Source organism: Mangifera indica, chromosome 1 (assembly GCF_011075055.1).
Source record: "Mangifera indica cultivar Alphonso chromosome 1, CATAS_Mindica_2.1, whole genome shotgun sequence".
Taxonomy (NCBI): domain Eukaryota; kingdom Viridiplantae; phylum Streptophyta; class Magnoliopsida; order Sapindales; family Anacardiaceae; genus Mangifera; species Mangifera indica.
Genome location: NC_058137.1, coordinates 9,930,321 through 9,946,705, shown reverse-complemented (window position 1 = coordinate 9,946,705; position 16,385 = coordinate 9,930,321). Strand labels below are relative to the sequence as shown.

Here is a 16,385-nt window from a genome sequence, read left to right as displayed (position 1 = left end):
GATGATATAACGTATGTATATGAACTATCTAAATGGCTCACTTAATATACTTACTAAGTCGTCAAATTGTTCTTTATGAGCACGATATAACTTGAGCAATTATATTATATAGTAGGCATATCGAATACCTCTATTGAATGTCATGAGATGACATTAGTGTAGGTGACGACAATGGTTATGTCATTATGGTGTTGGTATAAATTAATAGTTAAAGAACCATTTTTCGAACATGACCAAATAACAATAAGTTACATAGTCATTAAATTGTAGTCAATGACCTATCGTAAAATTGTACTAGTATATGAAGTAATCCTTTGACCTGAGACATTATGGTTAGATCTAATATGGATACATATGATTCATCTGGTGTATATATACGAGGTTAACCATATTTCGTATGACAAGCCATACCAATCATGTGTTATTTGTATATGGAGAAGAATGATAGTAAAGATGGGATCCATTGACTTGGAAAGTATTAGGTTCTGAATATCTATTGATTCGACCCAAATCTGAATTTTGAAACGAATATCGATAAATACTGAAAATCAAATCTCTAGCTAAAGTATAATGCAAGTCATATGAAGGATGTTCATTATGACATGTTTCAAATATTTAAATCGATGATTTGCAAAGAACTGAAATTAGGACTTTGACAATCCATGAGTTTGAAATCAATCTAGATTAGACAACTGAAGGATATTATCTACAAGGAATGTACAATCAAAGATATTAGGCTTAATGAAGTATTTCCTTATTGTGGTTTAGAAGCTATGACACATTGATAGATGTTTACCATAATTGTTAATTTTCTGGTGCACTTTCAGATTATTTGAAAAATGACTCACAACTACGCCATCATGAACCTAAGGGGTCACACCAATAAACCAAACTTTCTAAAGGGAGGATTAATTATCCAAGGATGTCTAGCACCTTTCGAAGGATAATGAAAATCATATAAAATGTTAAATGGGTTGAAAAATAACATTTTAACAATTAAGATGTTAGTGAGATGAATTTAAGGTGGCTAAGGTATGTATTTGATATACATGCATGGTAAGGCTTCAAATTATCAATTTATTGGGCCAAATAAGAATTTTGAAATTGCAAAATGGGTCACCATTATATAAAGTGCATTTTAGTTCATTCTGAAAAAATATAAGCATTCTTGCACTTTACTTTCTCTCACAAAACAAACTAAAAACTCTCCTCTCTCTCTAAGATTTGGCTTGGAAGGAGCACTTTTTCATAGGTTCTGCAAGTGAGGAGCTTAATTCATCATCTTGTATCCCTATAGGAGGCAAAGAAGTAGGTAAAAGTTTCCTCCTTCTCTTATATGCCTTAATTATGCTTTGATTTTTGTTCTACCCACATGCATGACATTCTTTGCATCTTCTTTTTCGCCTAAAATTTTCAAATGGTATTAGAGCATGGTTCAACACCTTGCATGTCTTTTTGAAGCTAAATATATGATTTTTATACATAAGGGTATGTATATGTATCATGTGTGTACATGCATGTTGTTAGTTTGCTAGGAAATCAAGCTTTTCAAGCATGTTTTGCTTTATGACTCTTGGCTGAATCTTTCTTGGGTGAATTTTATTCTTTTTTCCATGTTCTAATAATTTTAAGATGATGAATAAGTGCTTTAAGGCATGTATATGATGTAGTGTTCATAGGATGCATGTCTATGTCCTTGATTTAGACATACATGTGCTTTTTGGCTTAAGAATTGAAATTTAAATCCTGGAATTTTTATTAATGCATGTTGGCTGGATGTATATGATGATATACATTGAAAAATTTATGCTAATTTTGTGTATTGTACATAAAATGCATGAATTAAGAGACTGCACGTATGGTATATGCATAGGAATGTTTGACGTATGGAGATATGTTAATTCATTTGCATATATATGTTGAAATTGTTCATAAAAAATTCTGGATCATTTTTTAAGTTCACATTTGGACATGCCAAATGATGTTTTAATGTTAATTAAGACATTTGGGTGAAAATTATGATGTATGTGATTAATGTATATAATTACATATAATCTAAAAGGATATGATGCATGGTGAAAGTATTTGCATGTTGTTTTGAATGGTAATGGATGTATATGAGCCATGAGATGATGTGCATGGTTTTGTTCACTTTAGTTGAATGAAAGATTGTGTACAAGGATCAGTTTGCATTAATGAGATTAGGTACAATAGTTGAATGAAATATTGTGTACAAGTATCAACTTGCATTAATATGATTAAGTGTATAAGTTGATAAAGATACACAAGGTCAACTAACACTTAATGTTGATTAAATGTGAAAGTTATCATGGTCTAATATTAGGTAAATGTTACCTAAAATAAATATTATGAATATTTTAATAATATACGTCATGCTATTTATACTTAAATGATTGACTCATTTCATGTTGTTAATTATGATTTTGATTAGGTCATATATTATGAATTAATATTTAATAGATTATGAATTAGTTGAGTTCATAATTTATATTAAATGTTAACGTGAATGTTGGATAGATGGATGATTATGGGATGATCATTGGTGTAATTGGCCATTTTTCAATGTTTAAATAATTAGGTTGTAGTATTTTTTTTAATTAAGGGGTTTGTATTAAATAACCCATCCCATTTATTTAATATTATTTTATCGAGTCTGTGCACCTTAATTTCAAATGTAATGAAAGCAATTAGACGGGGATCTGAAGATGATCCAAATAGCGATCCACATAAAGACATAGACCTAGGTGAATAATTTACCATCAGGTTGTCATTTTGACCCCGTAACCACCCCACCATGTTTTAAATTATGCATATATGAAATGTATGTATGTCATGCTTAATTGAACTTAATTAAAATTATTAAATCTATACCTCTCATGATGAGATAATTAAACTCTATAACATAAATTTTAATATCTCAATATTTCTATTATGTGATGGATGTAGAATTTATGTCATGAAATTAAATTTATTTTGTTCTTGAATGATTATTTTTATCATGATCAAGATTTCTATTATGTAAGGATATGATGAAAATGCCATTTCTGGAAAGTGTGATGGTTTGATTTAACTAGCCAAAGCTGTCAAGATTTCTATTATGTGAGGTATCTGGAGCGAAGGACATGCTAAATGAATCAAGTCTTATATAGGGATATAAATGGAAAAAGCTTCCTACTTATTAAATTTAATTAACCAAGATTTCTATTATGTGAGGCTGATTAAGTTTAACAAAAATTCAATTCCCTACTAAGAAATTTAATCTAACAGAATTTTCGGATCTTGTATAAGGGAGTGTAGGAGTCGAATAAAATTGTGGGAGCTCATAAGATTATGAAATTAAGAAAGGTTTAAATTCATGTATTTGATAAACTAATAAAACTATTTTCTCTTTGCAATATTTTCGTTTAATTGTGATATATTTGAAGAAAAGCCAACAATGTACTCTTAAGGATCTTGGATAATAATATTTTGGCTGGACCCAACTTTAAAGATTAGTTAAGAAATCTTTGAATAGTACTAGACTTTGAAAAGATTGGTTACATCTTGGAAGCACTGCCTTTTATTGATATAGCTCCAGATGTCTCCAATAAGGAACGAAAGACTTTCAAGGCATGAGTTGAAGATAATAGGAAAGCTCGAGGCTACATGCTAGCCTCAATGAAAATGGAGGTCCAAACCAAGCATGAAAATGTTTCAGGGGCTTATGATATCCTTGTTGCTTTACAAGAGTTGTATAGTGAGAACTCAAGAATAGTTGAGTATGAGCTACGCACTTCGCTCTTTAATATGAGATTAAGAGAAGGTATGCCCCCAGATGAACATGTCATAAAGATGATCAATGCATTATGACAATTGGACGTTTGGCTTGTGGTCCTACCAAACCATATCAAAATGAATTTGATTCTATAGTCTGTCCCACCAACTTATAAACCATTTATAACCAACTATAATTTGAGTCCGATAGAGTGGACACTCTTTGAGTTGCTCAATGAGCTCTAAGAGTTTTATAAGCAAGGGAAGAATGACTCTAGACATGTGGTTGTCTATGCAACTTTTACTAGTAAAGCCAATAAGGGGCCCGAAAAGTAATAAAAGAAAGGTTCAAATGTTGGATCCAAGAAAAGGAATTTTAAGAAAGATGCTACCAAGATGGAGAAGGCAAAAGAAAAAGGAAAGTGTTTTCATTGCCAAAAGGATGAACATTAGAAGAGGAGTTATCCCTTATACCTGGACAACCATAAGAAGAACAAAACAAGTATAATCCATTGTTGAGTCATTGAATTCGAATTAAGTTTGGATTTAGATAATCATTCCTAGATCATAGATTCAACAGCTACGTCTTATATGTGTGTTTCTATGCAGGCACTGCAGAATAGTTATGTTTTATCACAAGGCAAGATGATTTTGAAGATGGCAAATAGAGCAATGATTGCAGTTGAACCCATGGAAACTTGCCAAGTTAGATTACTATCAGAGCATATTTTTAGGCTTTATAATGTTTTGTATTTTGCAAAGCCACTATAAACATCATTTCCATTTATACATTATGTAAGCCTGGTTACAATGTTAAATTTAATGGAAACGAGTGTTTGATATTTTGTGAAAATACTGTTGTGGGCAAAGCTATAAATACAAATGGTTTGTATGTATTGGAATTGAATAATTATCATATAAATTTTGTTATTAATAAAAGAATTCAAAGTTAAACAAACCCTAAGGTTTTATGGCATCATAGATTAGGTTACATTAGAGAAAGAAGATTGATTTAACTTGGAGAAAGCTGGACTTTAAGTTCATTGGATTTTGAATCCTATCTAACTTCTGAATCATGCCTTCAAGGAAAAATGATCAAATCTCCCTTTAAGAATAAACGGGAATGTGCTAAAGAATTACTAGAGTTAATGCATATAGATATATGTGGACCATTTAATAATATGGCCAAAGGAGGTTTTCATTACTTCATTACCTTCACTAATAATTATTCTCAATATGGGTATCTGTATTTAATAAAACACAAATCAAAATCCTTTGAAAAGTTCAAATAATTGAAGAATGAAGTAGAGAAACAAACTGGAAAAAGTATTAAAATTCTACGATCAGATCGTAAAGGAGAATACTTGAGTACACAATTTCAGGAATTCTTGAAAGACAATGAAATAATTTCTCAAATGACACCTCTATACACACTTCAACATAATAGTGTATTTAAAAAAATTATCGTACTTTATTAGATATGGTACAATCAATGGTAAGCTTTATAGACTTGTCGATGTCATTGTAGGGATATACCCTCCAAACAGTTGTGTATACCTTAAATTGGGTACCATCAAAATCAGTTCAAAATTTAATTGATTTTTACCTAGGATGTCTACTTTGCCACCAACCTGTCATTATATAAAAGGTGGCCTCACACCATGTATTTCATTAGTTATTATTGGAAATTTTATAAACTTTGTTGAGAAGCTTTGAAGCTTTCACTTATCTTTCCTTTATCCATTAAGGTTGGTGGAACATTCTTTTATGCTTTGGTTACATTTTATGTTTCCTTAGAAATCCAAATTAGAGTGTGCATGTGTGTGATTTTTACTTATGGCAAAAAGTTACTCTAAAATTATGTTTTCTGCCACTAACTTTTATCAGCATTTTGACTACTTTATCTATTGAATCTTGAGGGCTACCATAGCTTGAAAGAAAACTCTTTGTGTTGTGTTTGTATTGATATGACTTTGGTTTGATTTAGAGATTATTTTGGCTACCCATTTAAATGAACAAAAAAACTGCACATATCAAATAAGCAGTAAAAACAGTTTTCTTGGTTTTGGTTGATTGTTGTATGTTTTGATGAAATATGCACCATTTGGTATCAGAGCTTTGGTTGTTTGTGTGAGCTACTTGTGATTTTCTTCATTTTAGAGTTACTGTCTATTACCGAAAGTTACTGTTCACCAATGGGTACTGTTCATAGAACACAAAATTTGCCTAAAACGAAACCACATTCTAGCCTCAACACAAACTACACACCACACCTAAAAACCCCAACCCTAAAACACTTGAAATCTTAACCTTTACCTACTTATCTAGTATCAAATGTCCTAAAAAAGAAACTCATCCTCACCCTCTCACCTTTTAGATCCTAAAATATAAATTATAAATTTTTATATTTTTTTCATTTTAAATTATTTTCTAATAGTAACCTTTAGGTTTAGAAGATATTAATTATTAATATCTTATGTGAAACTCAAAAGATATCAATAATGAATGGCCAAAAGACATATTCCCACCCAAGGCTTGGTGTAAGACAAATATACACACGAGATTTCAAAAACTCAAATGCCTATGCAAGGTTTAGTCTATTTCCACATACTCAAGTATAATATGTTAGGGTTAAAGGTAAAATCATCATTTTATCAATAATATTAAAATAAAAAAAATTATACCTCATTTTCCCCTGGTTTGGAAAACTAACAATTTTCCTTCAAGATTAAGTTTTGAAAAATTCACCGTTCCCCCTTAAGGTTTGAAAAACAAATCTACTCAACTAATCTGGTGAATGGTTGCCTCCCCCTTTGGCGTTTCTCTCCCGATAACTCTTTCTCTTGTGACACCAAATCATACAATAATCTAGACAAAGGTTTTTTCCTTCGTCGTCATAGGAGAAAGAGTTGTCAAGAGAGAAATATCAAAGAGGGAGGTCGTTGTTCACCGTATTAGTTGGCCGGATTTGTTTTTCAAACCCTAGAGGGAAAAGTGAATTTTTTAAAACTTAATCATAAGAGAAAACTATTAGTTTTTCAAACCAAAGAGAAAAATGAGATATAATTTATTTATTTTAACATTACTAGTAAAATGACAATTTTATCTTTACAACTAATAAAAACTTTTTTGGTGTATGAAAATAGACTAAACTTTGGATAAGTATTTGGGATATAAAAATCTCGTGAGTGTGTATTTGTTTTTGTACCAAACCATCGGTGGGAATATGTCTTTTGGCCAATAAGTATATACAAAATCAATGCTAAATGGAAAATTTAATACTCAAGCCTAAAAAAAAGAAACATACTTGATAGATCATAAAAATACACATTCTACACAAAATTATAATAATCCGATCAAATGATTTAGCCAAAAATAAACTAAATAAATTTTAGATTCCAAATAAATAAAACACATTCTATACAAACTATAAAAAATTAATGTTTCAGACAAATGTTGTATTACCTTGTAAATCATATTCTCACTTTAATAGGTTTTCTCTTTAGGAACTAGAGTGTGTAAAATTGATAAAGTAAATAAATATACTCAAATCAATATAACTCGGTAAGAAAAGGAACGTAAAATTTATTCAAATTCATCCAAAATAAAACTGCCAACTAACAAAATTAATATTATTTTAATATTTTTTTGGGATTTCTAGTTTTTGCCTACTGAAGTTATTCAGTTTTTCTCTTTTATTCTGTTAATAAATTTGAGATATTATTTTTTAAGAGAACTACATGATAAAATTACAAAAAAAAAAAATTCTTTTTATAAATAAATAAACAAAATCACAATTAGTATGTTTTCAAACGCATATTGTTAAAGTTAACTCCAAGCAAAGATTGAAAAAATAAATAAATAATTTAACAATTAAACAGCTGAAAGTAAAATTACTATGTAAAAGGCATTTATAAATAAATTAACATCTACCTACAGATATTTGAATCGAAGCCAGATGTGTTGGCTGCAGCCCTCAGAGAGATCCTCCATCTCTGCAACCTCTCTCGATCATCCTTAAACCGTTCTTCAAGCTCAGAAGATCCTTCAACAAAAGAGCTAGTTTGGTTCCTTACATCTGTTGATCTACTTTATAGAAGACGGGGATTAGAATCTGACGATACTGGTAATTGCGCTCGAGAATCTTTTCGAGTTCTTCGAGACACCATATGGAGGAAGCATATGGTTCAGAGAAACTGACAACCGAGATCTTCGATTGTTTGATTCCATAGAAAAGAGTTGAAGGAATTTGATCTCCTTCGATAAGTTTATCTTCAATAAAAGTAGCAATATTTTCCCTGCACAGTTCTTCATACGGATGACTGGTAAAGCTGGTCCGGGTGTCCCCAGTTCGGAAACGAATAAAGACTTTGTATTTTGGTTTAGGAGTAGTGGAATAAAAAGAAGAAGAAGAAGAAGAAGAAGAGGAAGAGGAAGCCATTAAACTCCTTGTGGTTTGAGTTATTTCACATTAGCATTGACATAAAGGGTTCAACAACACATCAAATAAATAACTGAGAAAATGATTTTTATTACATTATTAAGTTTAAGTCCTTTTAGTCGGTGAGGATTATTTTCAAAAGGTCCAATAGAATCTCACAGTAACACTTAGGTCCAGGTCCTTTCAAGGTGCCAGCTTTTAAATTCTTTCTAAAAGCCGTAAAGACTAGGGGTGTGCATAATTTCGTTTAAACTGTAAAATTAAACCAAATCGCTTAAAAATTATGGTTTGGTTTGGTTTAGTTTGTAAAATAGTTCGATTTAGATTGAAAATTTTCAAACCCTTTTTTTCAGTTCAGATTGCAGTTTGAATGATTTTCAAAACGAACCATATCGTAAACCGTATTTTGAAAATATATATAAAACTATATTTGACAAAATATTTCAATAAACAATTAGGTATACAACTTGTTTTTCATACTTATTTTGTCATTTTTTGTACAAGTATATTGTATATCTATATTTTATATTTATTTTAAATGTGTATATTATGTTTTATAAAGCTATAATTCAATTTTATATATATATATATATAAAATGATTTTAAAATATTCGAATTATAGTAGTGAATCATGTTTTGTATCATATATCAAAAACTCAATTTGCCATATAGTGTATTATATTGTATGATACTCCTTTTAAAAATTAAAATAATAAATTACTAATAAAATATTATAATTGAGACGTCATCATTTTGAAAAATATCATAAACACCCTTAACAATTTAAAATTTTCATATACACCCCCTAATGTATTATCATTTTCTCTAAAAAAGTGTATTATTTTGTATAGATAATATGTATTAATAAAAGAAGTAGTTTTTTTGTTCATATGCATGAGTTGTTCTTTTATTTACGATGATATAAAGAATGTTTATGAATTGTCCAGATGACTCACTTAATATACTTACTAAGTCGTCAAATTATTCCTTACGAACTTGATATAACTTTGGCAAATATATCAGATAGTAGGTATATCAAATATATTTGTTGAATGTCATGAGATGACATTAGTGTGGGTAATGATGATGGTTATGTATTGGATCCGATCCACCCATGATGGGTTGACCCGATCTATTAGGGCTGCAAATATGTAATATTTCTGATTTTGCCCTTGGCAGTTGTTAAAGATAACTGACACTCTTCCTCTTTATTTAAACTGGCGTAACTTCCATTGGGAGAAAGATTTCTTATGCTAAAACATAAAAAACATAGTTATCTTTCTCTTCTATTCTCTGGAAGAATTTTTACAGAAACAAGGAAGCAAATCAGCAAAGTGTGTTGTGGATATCGTCAGAAATGCATCAAATCACCAATTATCATCAATTGTCAGATTAAGTAAACTGGGTATGTTTTTCCTGTGATCTTGGATTAGTATTATTTTCACTTACATTGGTATCAGAGCCTTATTATATCTGTGCAATTGTGATGTTGGTGAAATAAACATGATTAAGAAGCATGTTTAGAGATTAAATTTGTGTGAATAGTAATTTGCTTTAAAATAATACGTATGAACATATTCTGATTATTGATGACTTCATTGCAATTTTGTGAAATTGCTGCCTAGAATCATGTTATGATGAATTCTGGATATGAGATGCATGTTTAATTAGAAAAAATTGCACCAAATTCGCATGAAATTAGACAAAATTCAGTGGCCTATTTTTCACCCAAAGTCGTGACATTCTTGCACCTAATTCACCAAAATCCGACAACGTCTTCATCAAATATTCCATAAATATGCATCTACCACAACGAGATTCAAAAGCCCTATGAAATCATCGTTGTTAGGTGGTCGATAGACGACCAATTTTCCATCAAAATATTAGGGTTCATACTACATCGCGGGTCGCAATTGGGTTAGGAAAACCCAATTGTCGAACCTAATTGGTTAATAGGTTACTCAAAACCTATTGGTCAATGGGTCAACCCATTTAGTCAACAGGTCAACCCAACCAATGGTGATTGGTTAATGGTCAAACAATTGACTAGCCAATGGTTAATGTTTGACCAACGCGTGAGACATTACTCCAGCATGTGACGACCTAGTTTCGACACATGAATTATGTTTTTCGGTGCATGGTTGTGCGTGAGCCAGTGTTTTGCCTAGTAGGAGTGTGTGCTGCTTCTATTTATGTCTGGGAGCTTATATTAACTCAAATTCTATTTTATGTGATTTGTTTATGCATAAATTGAACACTTATAAATGTTATTTTGATCATGGTTTTGAATTATACATTGCTAAACATGTGAACATGTGTTGTTTATATTGTTATGCATGTATAATTTATTATTATCCATTTGTTAGTCATATATAGGGTGAACATATTGACTAAAGACTACTATCTGAACTATAACATGAATCCAGTGCACATTCTTTTCACTCACCTTGGTGTCATGCATGAGAGATATTATGATTTAAAAGACAAGGGCATAAAATTAACTGAAAATAAGAGGATATCTAGATTACTAAGGTCATTACCAGATTATTAGACATCAATAATTTCTAATCTTATTGAAGACAAAAAATTCAAGAATTATTGGCAACGTGTAGATGAATTATAGCTCGCTGAAGAACGCATAATTGTAATGAATATAAGAAAATCAACATCTCTCTTTATTTTCCCAAATAAATGAAGTACGAGGCATGTAAGTTATCGCAAGCAGTATAATAACTTTATCTTAGATAAAGTTACTCCTAATATTTTTAGAGATAGAGAAAATGTCTTTTCACAATCTGATTGATAGAGATCAAATCCCTATAAATATGGAGAGCGTTTGATTATCAAGATGCCCTGTTTTAAATCGTACAAATCTCAAGCCAAGGATAGTTCAAAAGTCAGTCATAGTCATTGAATTTCATGTCCATATTTATTCTCATGGGTATTTGTTCATTTATTAATATGTTATGGTATTGAACCTCTTTGATTTATGGATATGTTCAACTTTATGTTGATAAAATATAATATATATTATGATTATTTATGAGAATTCTGAGACTGATAGAATTTAATTATTCTCCTCTAAAATATACATTAACGCGATTGGATTAATTGTTAAAATGTGAAACATTTGTGCCATAGACGATGATTAGGAACATAGTAAACTTTTGACTCTATGTCTTCTGTGGAATATTTTATTTTTTTAATGCACAATTACGACAATAAAATGTGTATGTATCTTATTATTGGTGTTGTGTTGTGTATCTCTGTAGTTATATATACAAATGGCTTCGAAAAATATAATTACTAATTCAAATAAAGGAGAAAGACTGAATGAGGACAATTATAAAATGTGAAGAATGAGAATGCACTATATCCTATATGAACAGGATGCCTTGGAAGATGTTAATCAGGTCATGGAAGAGCCCTAGTTGGCTGAGGGGCAGAATCCTAACAATGCCCAACATAAGTGTGATATGGACACTTATAATGCTTGGAAAAAGAAAGATTTGACTACCATAGGTATACTCATCAGCTCAATGAATAATGATATTGCTTATTAGTAAGAGCAATTTGAAACTATAAATGTTATGTGGGTGGCATTGAAAGAAAAGTTTGGAGGAACGACTGTCTCTAAACTAAGGTAGTTGACCATCAAGTTCGATACATATAAAAAAGTTTCCAATAAGCCAATGAAGCAACATCTGAGGGAAATGTCAAACATGATAACTGAGCTGAAGAAAGCTAGGCATGAATTGACTGATGAACAACAAATACAGGCTGTTATACGATCTCTGTCTGATAGTTAGGAGCACATGAAAGTGAATATGACCTATAATGACAACATCAGGATTTTTGATGACATTGTTCGCCATCTTGAACTGGAAGCTAAACACCTAGAGGCTACTAGACCCAATACTCATACATATGTTGCTAAGTCCTATAATGGGCACATGCAAATTGGTTTTGTGTAGTGGTCAAATCTTGTACGTACATGATGTTTTATATGCTCCAGAAATTCGATGAAATTTGGTCTCTATAATGGTTCTGTTAAAACTAGGATATTGCTTTATTTTCTTGCAAAGTTGGTCAAACTTTATTATGATGAAGTGTTTTATGGATTTGGATTTCTATCTGAAAGTTTTAAGGTGTTGGACACCTTGTATTATATTAATGATAATTCTGTTAGTTTTTCGTTATTTACAACTCCTAATAGTCTAGATATGGTTGCAAATAAATGGCATGCTAGACTATGACATATTGGTTAAGAGAGAATGAACAGACTGGCCCGTAAAAGTTTATCAGGACCTATTACGAAATTAGATTTGCCTATTTGTGAGTATTACCTAGCAGGAAAAACTACTAGAAAACCTTTTGGCAAAGCTGTTAAAGCTAAAGTTCCTCTGTAACTTGTATACTCAGATATTTGTGGCCCTATGAATGTTAGAGCTAGAAAATGAGCATTTTATTTCATCACTTTCATAGATGATTATTCACGTTTTGGTTATGTCTATTTGATCTCCCATAAGTTATAAGCAATAGATTGCTTTAGACATTATATGAATGAGGTTAAGAATCAGTTACATAAAAGAATAATAGCCTTGAGAAGTGATTGAGATTGTGAATATTTTTCTATCAAATTTAAGGAATTATTTAGTGAAAAAGGAATTATGAGGCAATTAACGATTCGCAGAACTCCGTAACAAAATGGTGTAGCGGAGAGATGGAACTGAACTCTGTTAGAAATGGTTAAGTTTATAATGGCACAAGCAAATTTTCCAATTTCGTATTAGGGAGATACTTTAATGATTGTGACTTATATACTTAACCGTGTGTCCACTAAGTTAGTAACTTCCACTCCTTATGAGTTATAGACAAGTAGAAAACCTGAATTAAATATGATGCGCCCTTAGGGGTCTACTGCATATATCCATGACACATTCCATAAATTTGGTAAATTAGGTCCAAGAGGTAAGAAATGTATTTTTATAAGATACTCTGAATACTCTAAAGGGTACGTGTTCATAGGAGAGGACTCTGATGGAAGAATGACTAAAATAGAACCCTGAGATGTGACATTCATAGAAGATGAATTTCTTAAAAATGGTGATATTGATAAAAATCTTCATCTGTATGAAACAGAAGAGGAATGTGGAGAAGGTTCATCTCAACGACCATTAGTTGTGTCACAAGAGACGATGTCTTTACCTGTTATAGATAGTGAGAGTAATAAGGTTATGCTCTAACCTATTTTGGATAGTGGGAGTGAAGATCCTTAATTGCATAGAAGCGAACGTTCTCGAATCTCTAAGAGACATTTCTAAATTGAAAATAAAGTTTTCATAACTGCTCCTCCTGAAAACGATGAGCCTAAAAATATCAAAGAAGCTTTAGCATCCCTTAATAAGGAAAAGTGGCAAGAAACATTAGAGGAAGAAATGAAATCCATGGAAATTAACCGAGTTTGAAGTCTAGTAGACTTACAGCTCAGTCGAAAACCTATTGAGAATAAATAGATCCTTAAAATTAAACGAAAGGTAGATAGCTCAATAGATAGATACAAAGCTCGCCCAATGGCAAAAGGCTATACCCAACAAGAAGGTATAGATTATAAAAAAACCTTTTTGCCTGTTGTGAGATTTACTTCAATCTATGTCATTCTAGCTATAGTAGCATACTTAGATATAGAATTGCATCAGATTAAAATAGCTTTTCTTAATGGAGAGCTTGATGAAGAAATCTACATGGATTAGCTTATAGGTTTTGTGGTAAAAGGCCAAAACCACAAAGTATGCAAGCTCCAAAAATCAATATATAGCCTAAAACAATCATCAAGACAGTGGTACTTGAAATTTCATAAGACAATATTATCTTATAATTTTAAGATGTTAGAACAAGATCACTATATCTATGTTAAACAGTTTAATGACAAATTTACAATTCTATCTCTTTATATGGATGACGTGCTAATAGCTAGGAATGATTTGGAATATATGATGATCATTAAAAATTGGTTATCTGTAAATTTTGACATGAAGGATATGGGTGAAACAGATTATATTTTAGGTATAAAAATCAAAAGGGATCATTCAAAGAGACTTTTGGTTCTATCACAAGAGCGTTATATCCAAAAGATTCTAAAATGATTCAACATGACAAACTGCAAGCCCCTGTGAAAGCCATCTGATAAGTGGATGAGGTACCAAGGGTCAATTAATTCAAATGCTTTATCAATTCAAATGCAAATATAGCAGCATATCTGTGCAAATAATCGATTTTAGTAAGGGTATTCTAATATTATATAGGTTTGTTGATGATCATCGATCTTTACTTGAATTTAATAATAGATAATCTTGTGTCAAAAGGTGATTTGTTAAGCCAAGATTTGTGTCCAAAGACTCAAAACAAAAGAAATGAAATGTCCTTAGTACCTTATTTAAATACGGTTGGAAGTCTCATATACGCGATGATATGTATTGGCTTCGATATATGCTTCGCTGTCGGATTGATTAGTCGATATTAATCAAATCTAGGAAGGGAACACTAGAAAGCTATCAAGAGGATATTGAGATATCTGAAAGACACTATGGATTATTATTTGTGCTACCAAAGAAAGGATTTGCGTATCATTGGTTATTCAGATGTCGACTGAGTGGTTATTGGATACATAGGAATATAACACAATAATAAATGAGGGATTAAAGAGAGCTAGTGTTGTTGAGTAAGTTTGGGGTACTGTGAGACTAACACTTTATTTTTTTTTTTTTGGGTTGAAGGAACTATGTTATTTCTAAAAGATGTATAGTAAATTAGCTCACAATTATAGGTTGCTCATAGGGTCACATGACACATTTGCCAGTATGAATTACTCTATTTTGTAAGATTTCTGTGGAAGAGTATTGTGATTCGGATCACTCCATCATGTGTGAATGGTAGATATTGAATCCAGTCTACCTATGATGGATTGACCCGATCCATTAAGGCTACAAATACAATGTTAACCCATAATATGCAATAATTTTGATTTTGCCCTTGGCAGTTATTAAAGATAACTGTCACTCTCCCTCTTTATTTAAACTGACGTAACTTCCATTGTGAGAGAGATTTCTTACACTAAAACACAGAAAACACAATACTCTTTCTCTTCTATTCTCTAAAAGAATTTTTATAGAAACAAGGAAGCAAATCAACAAAGTGTGTTGTGGATATCGTCAAGACTGCATCAAATCACCAATCATCATTAATTGTTAGATTAAGTAAACCAGGTATGTTTTTCTTATAATCCTGGATTAGTATTATTTTCGCTTACATCATGTCATTATGGTATTGGTGTGGATTAACAGTTAGAGAACCATTTTTCAAACAAGACCAAATAATGATAAGTCACATGGTTATTAAATCATAGTCAATTACTTATCGTAAGATTATATTAGTGTACGAAGTAATCCTTTGACCTGAATGTCATAGTCAGATCTAATACAAATATGTATGATTCATTTGGTGTATGTATATGGGATCAACCGTATCCATAAGACAAGTCATACTGGTCATGTGCTATTTATATATGGAGAAGAATGATGGTCAAGATATGATCCATTGACTTGGAAAGTATTAGGTTTTGAATATTCATTTATTCAACCTAGATCTCAGTTTTGAAGCAAGCATCGATAAATATTAAAAATCGAATCTCTGGCTAGAGTATAATGCAAGTCATACGAAGGATGTTTGTTATGACATGTTTAGAATATTTAAATCGATAATTCGTAAAGAATCAACATTAGAACTTCGATAATCCATGAGTTTGAAATTGATCTAGATTGAACAACGGAAGGATATTACCTACATGGAATATATGATCAGAGATATTAGGTTCAATAGAGTATTTTTTTTAATTATGGTTTAGGGGCTATGACACATTGCTAGATGTTTACCATAGTTGTTAAGTTTCTAATGTACTTTCAGATCGTCTAAAAAAGGACTCACAGCTATGCCATGGTGAACTTAAAGGATCTTACCAATAAATCAAGCTTTCTAAATGGAGGATTAATTATCCAAGGATGGCTAGCATTTTCTAGAGGATAATGAAAATCATATACAATGTTATTTGGTTGTAAAAATAATATTTTTAATGTTAAGATGTTAGTAAGATGAAATTAAAGTGGCTAAGGTA

The 16,385-nt window shown here is 31.0% G+C and overlaps 1 protein-coding gene across 1 annotated transcript; it reads right to left on the bottom strand.

Moving 5' to 3' along the window:
- Positions 1 to 7,703: 7,703 nt before the first annotated feature.
- On the bottom strand, positions 7,704 to 8,215 carry LOC123213535 (TMV resistance protein N-like). The gene is made up of 2 exons (XM_044633028.1): positions 7,894 to 8,215; positions 7,704 to 7,819 (listed from the first exon to the last, which is right to left on the bottom strand). Exons 1-2 carry the CDS (start codon positions 8,213 to 8,215, stop codon positions 7,704 to 7,706), a joined length of 438 nt encoding a protein of 145 aa, XP_044488963.1.
- Positions 8,216 to 16,385: the final 8,170 nt, after the last annotated feature.

Coding starts and splice junctions, on each gene's coding strand:
- LOC123213535 (XM_044633028.1), bottom strand. CDS start 8,215: ATGGCTTCCTCTTCCTCTTCTTCTTCTTCTTCTTCTTCTTTTTATTCC. Junction 7,820..7,893: donor CGAGCGCAATTACCAGTATC/GTCAGATTCTAA, acceptor CTTTTGTTGAAG/GATCTTCTGAGCTTGAAGAA.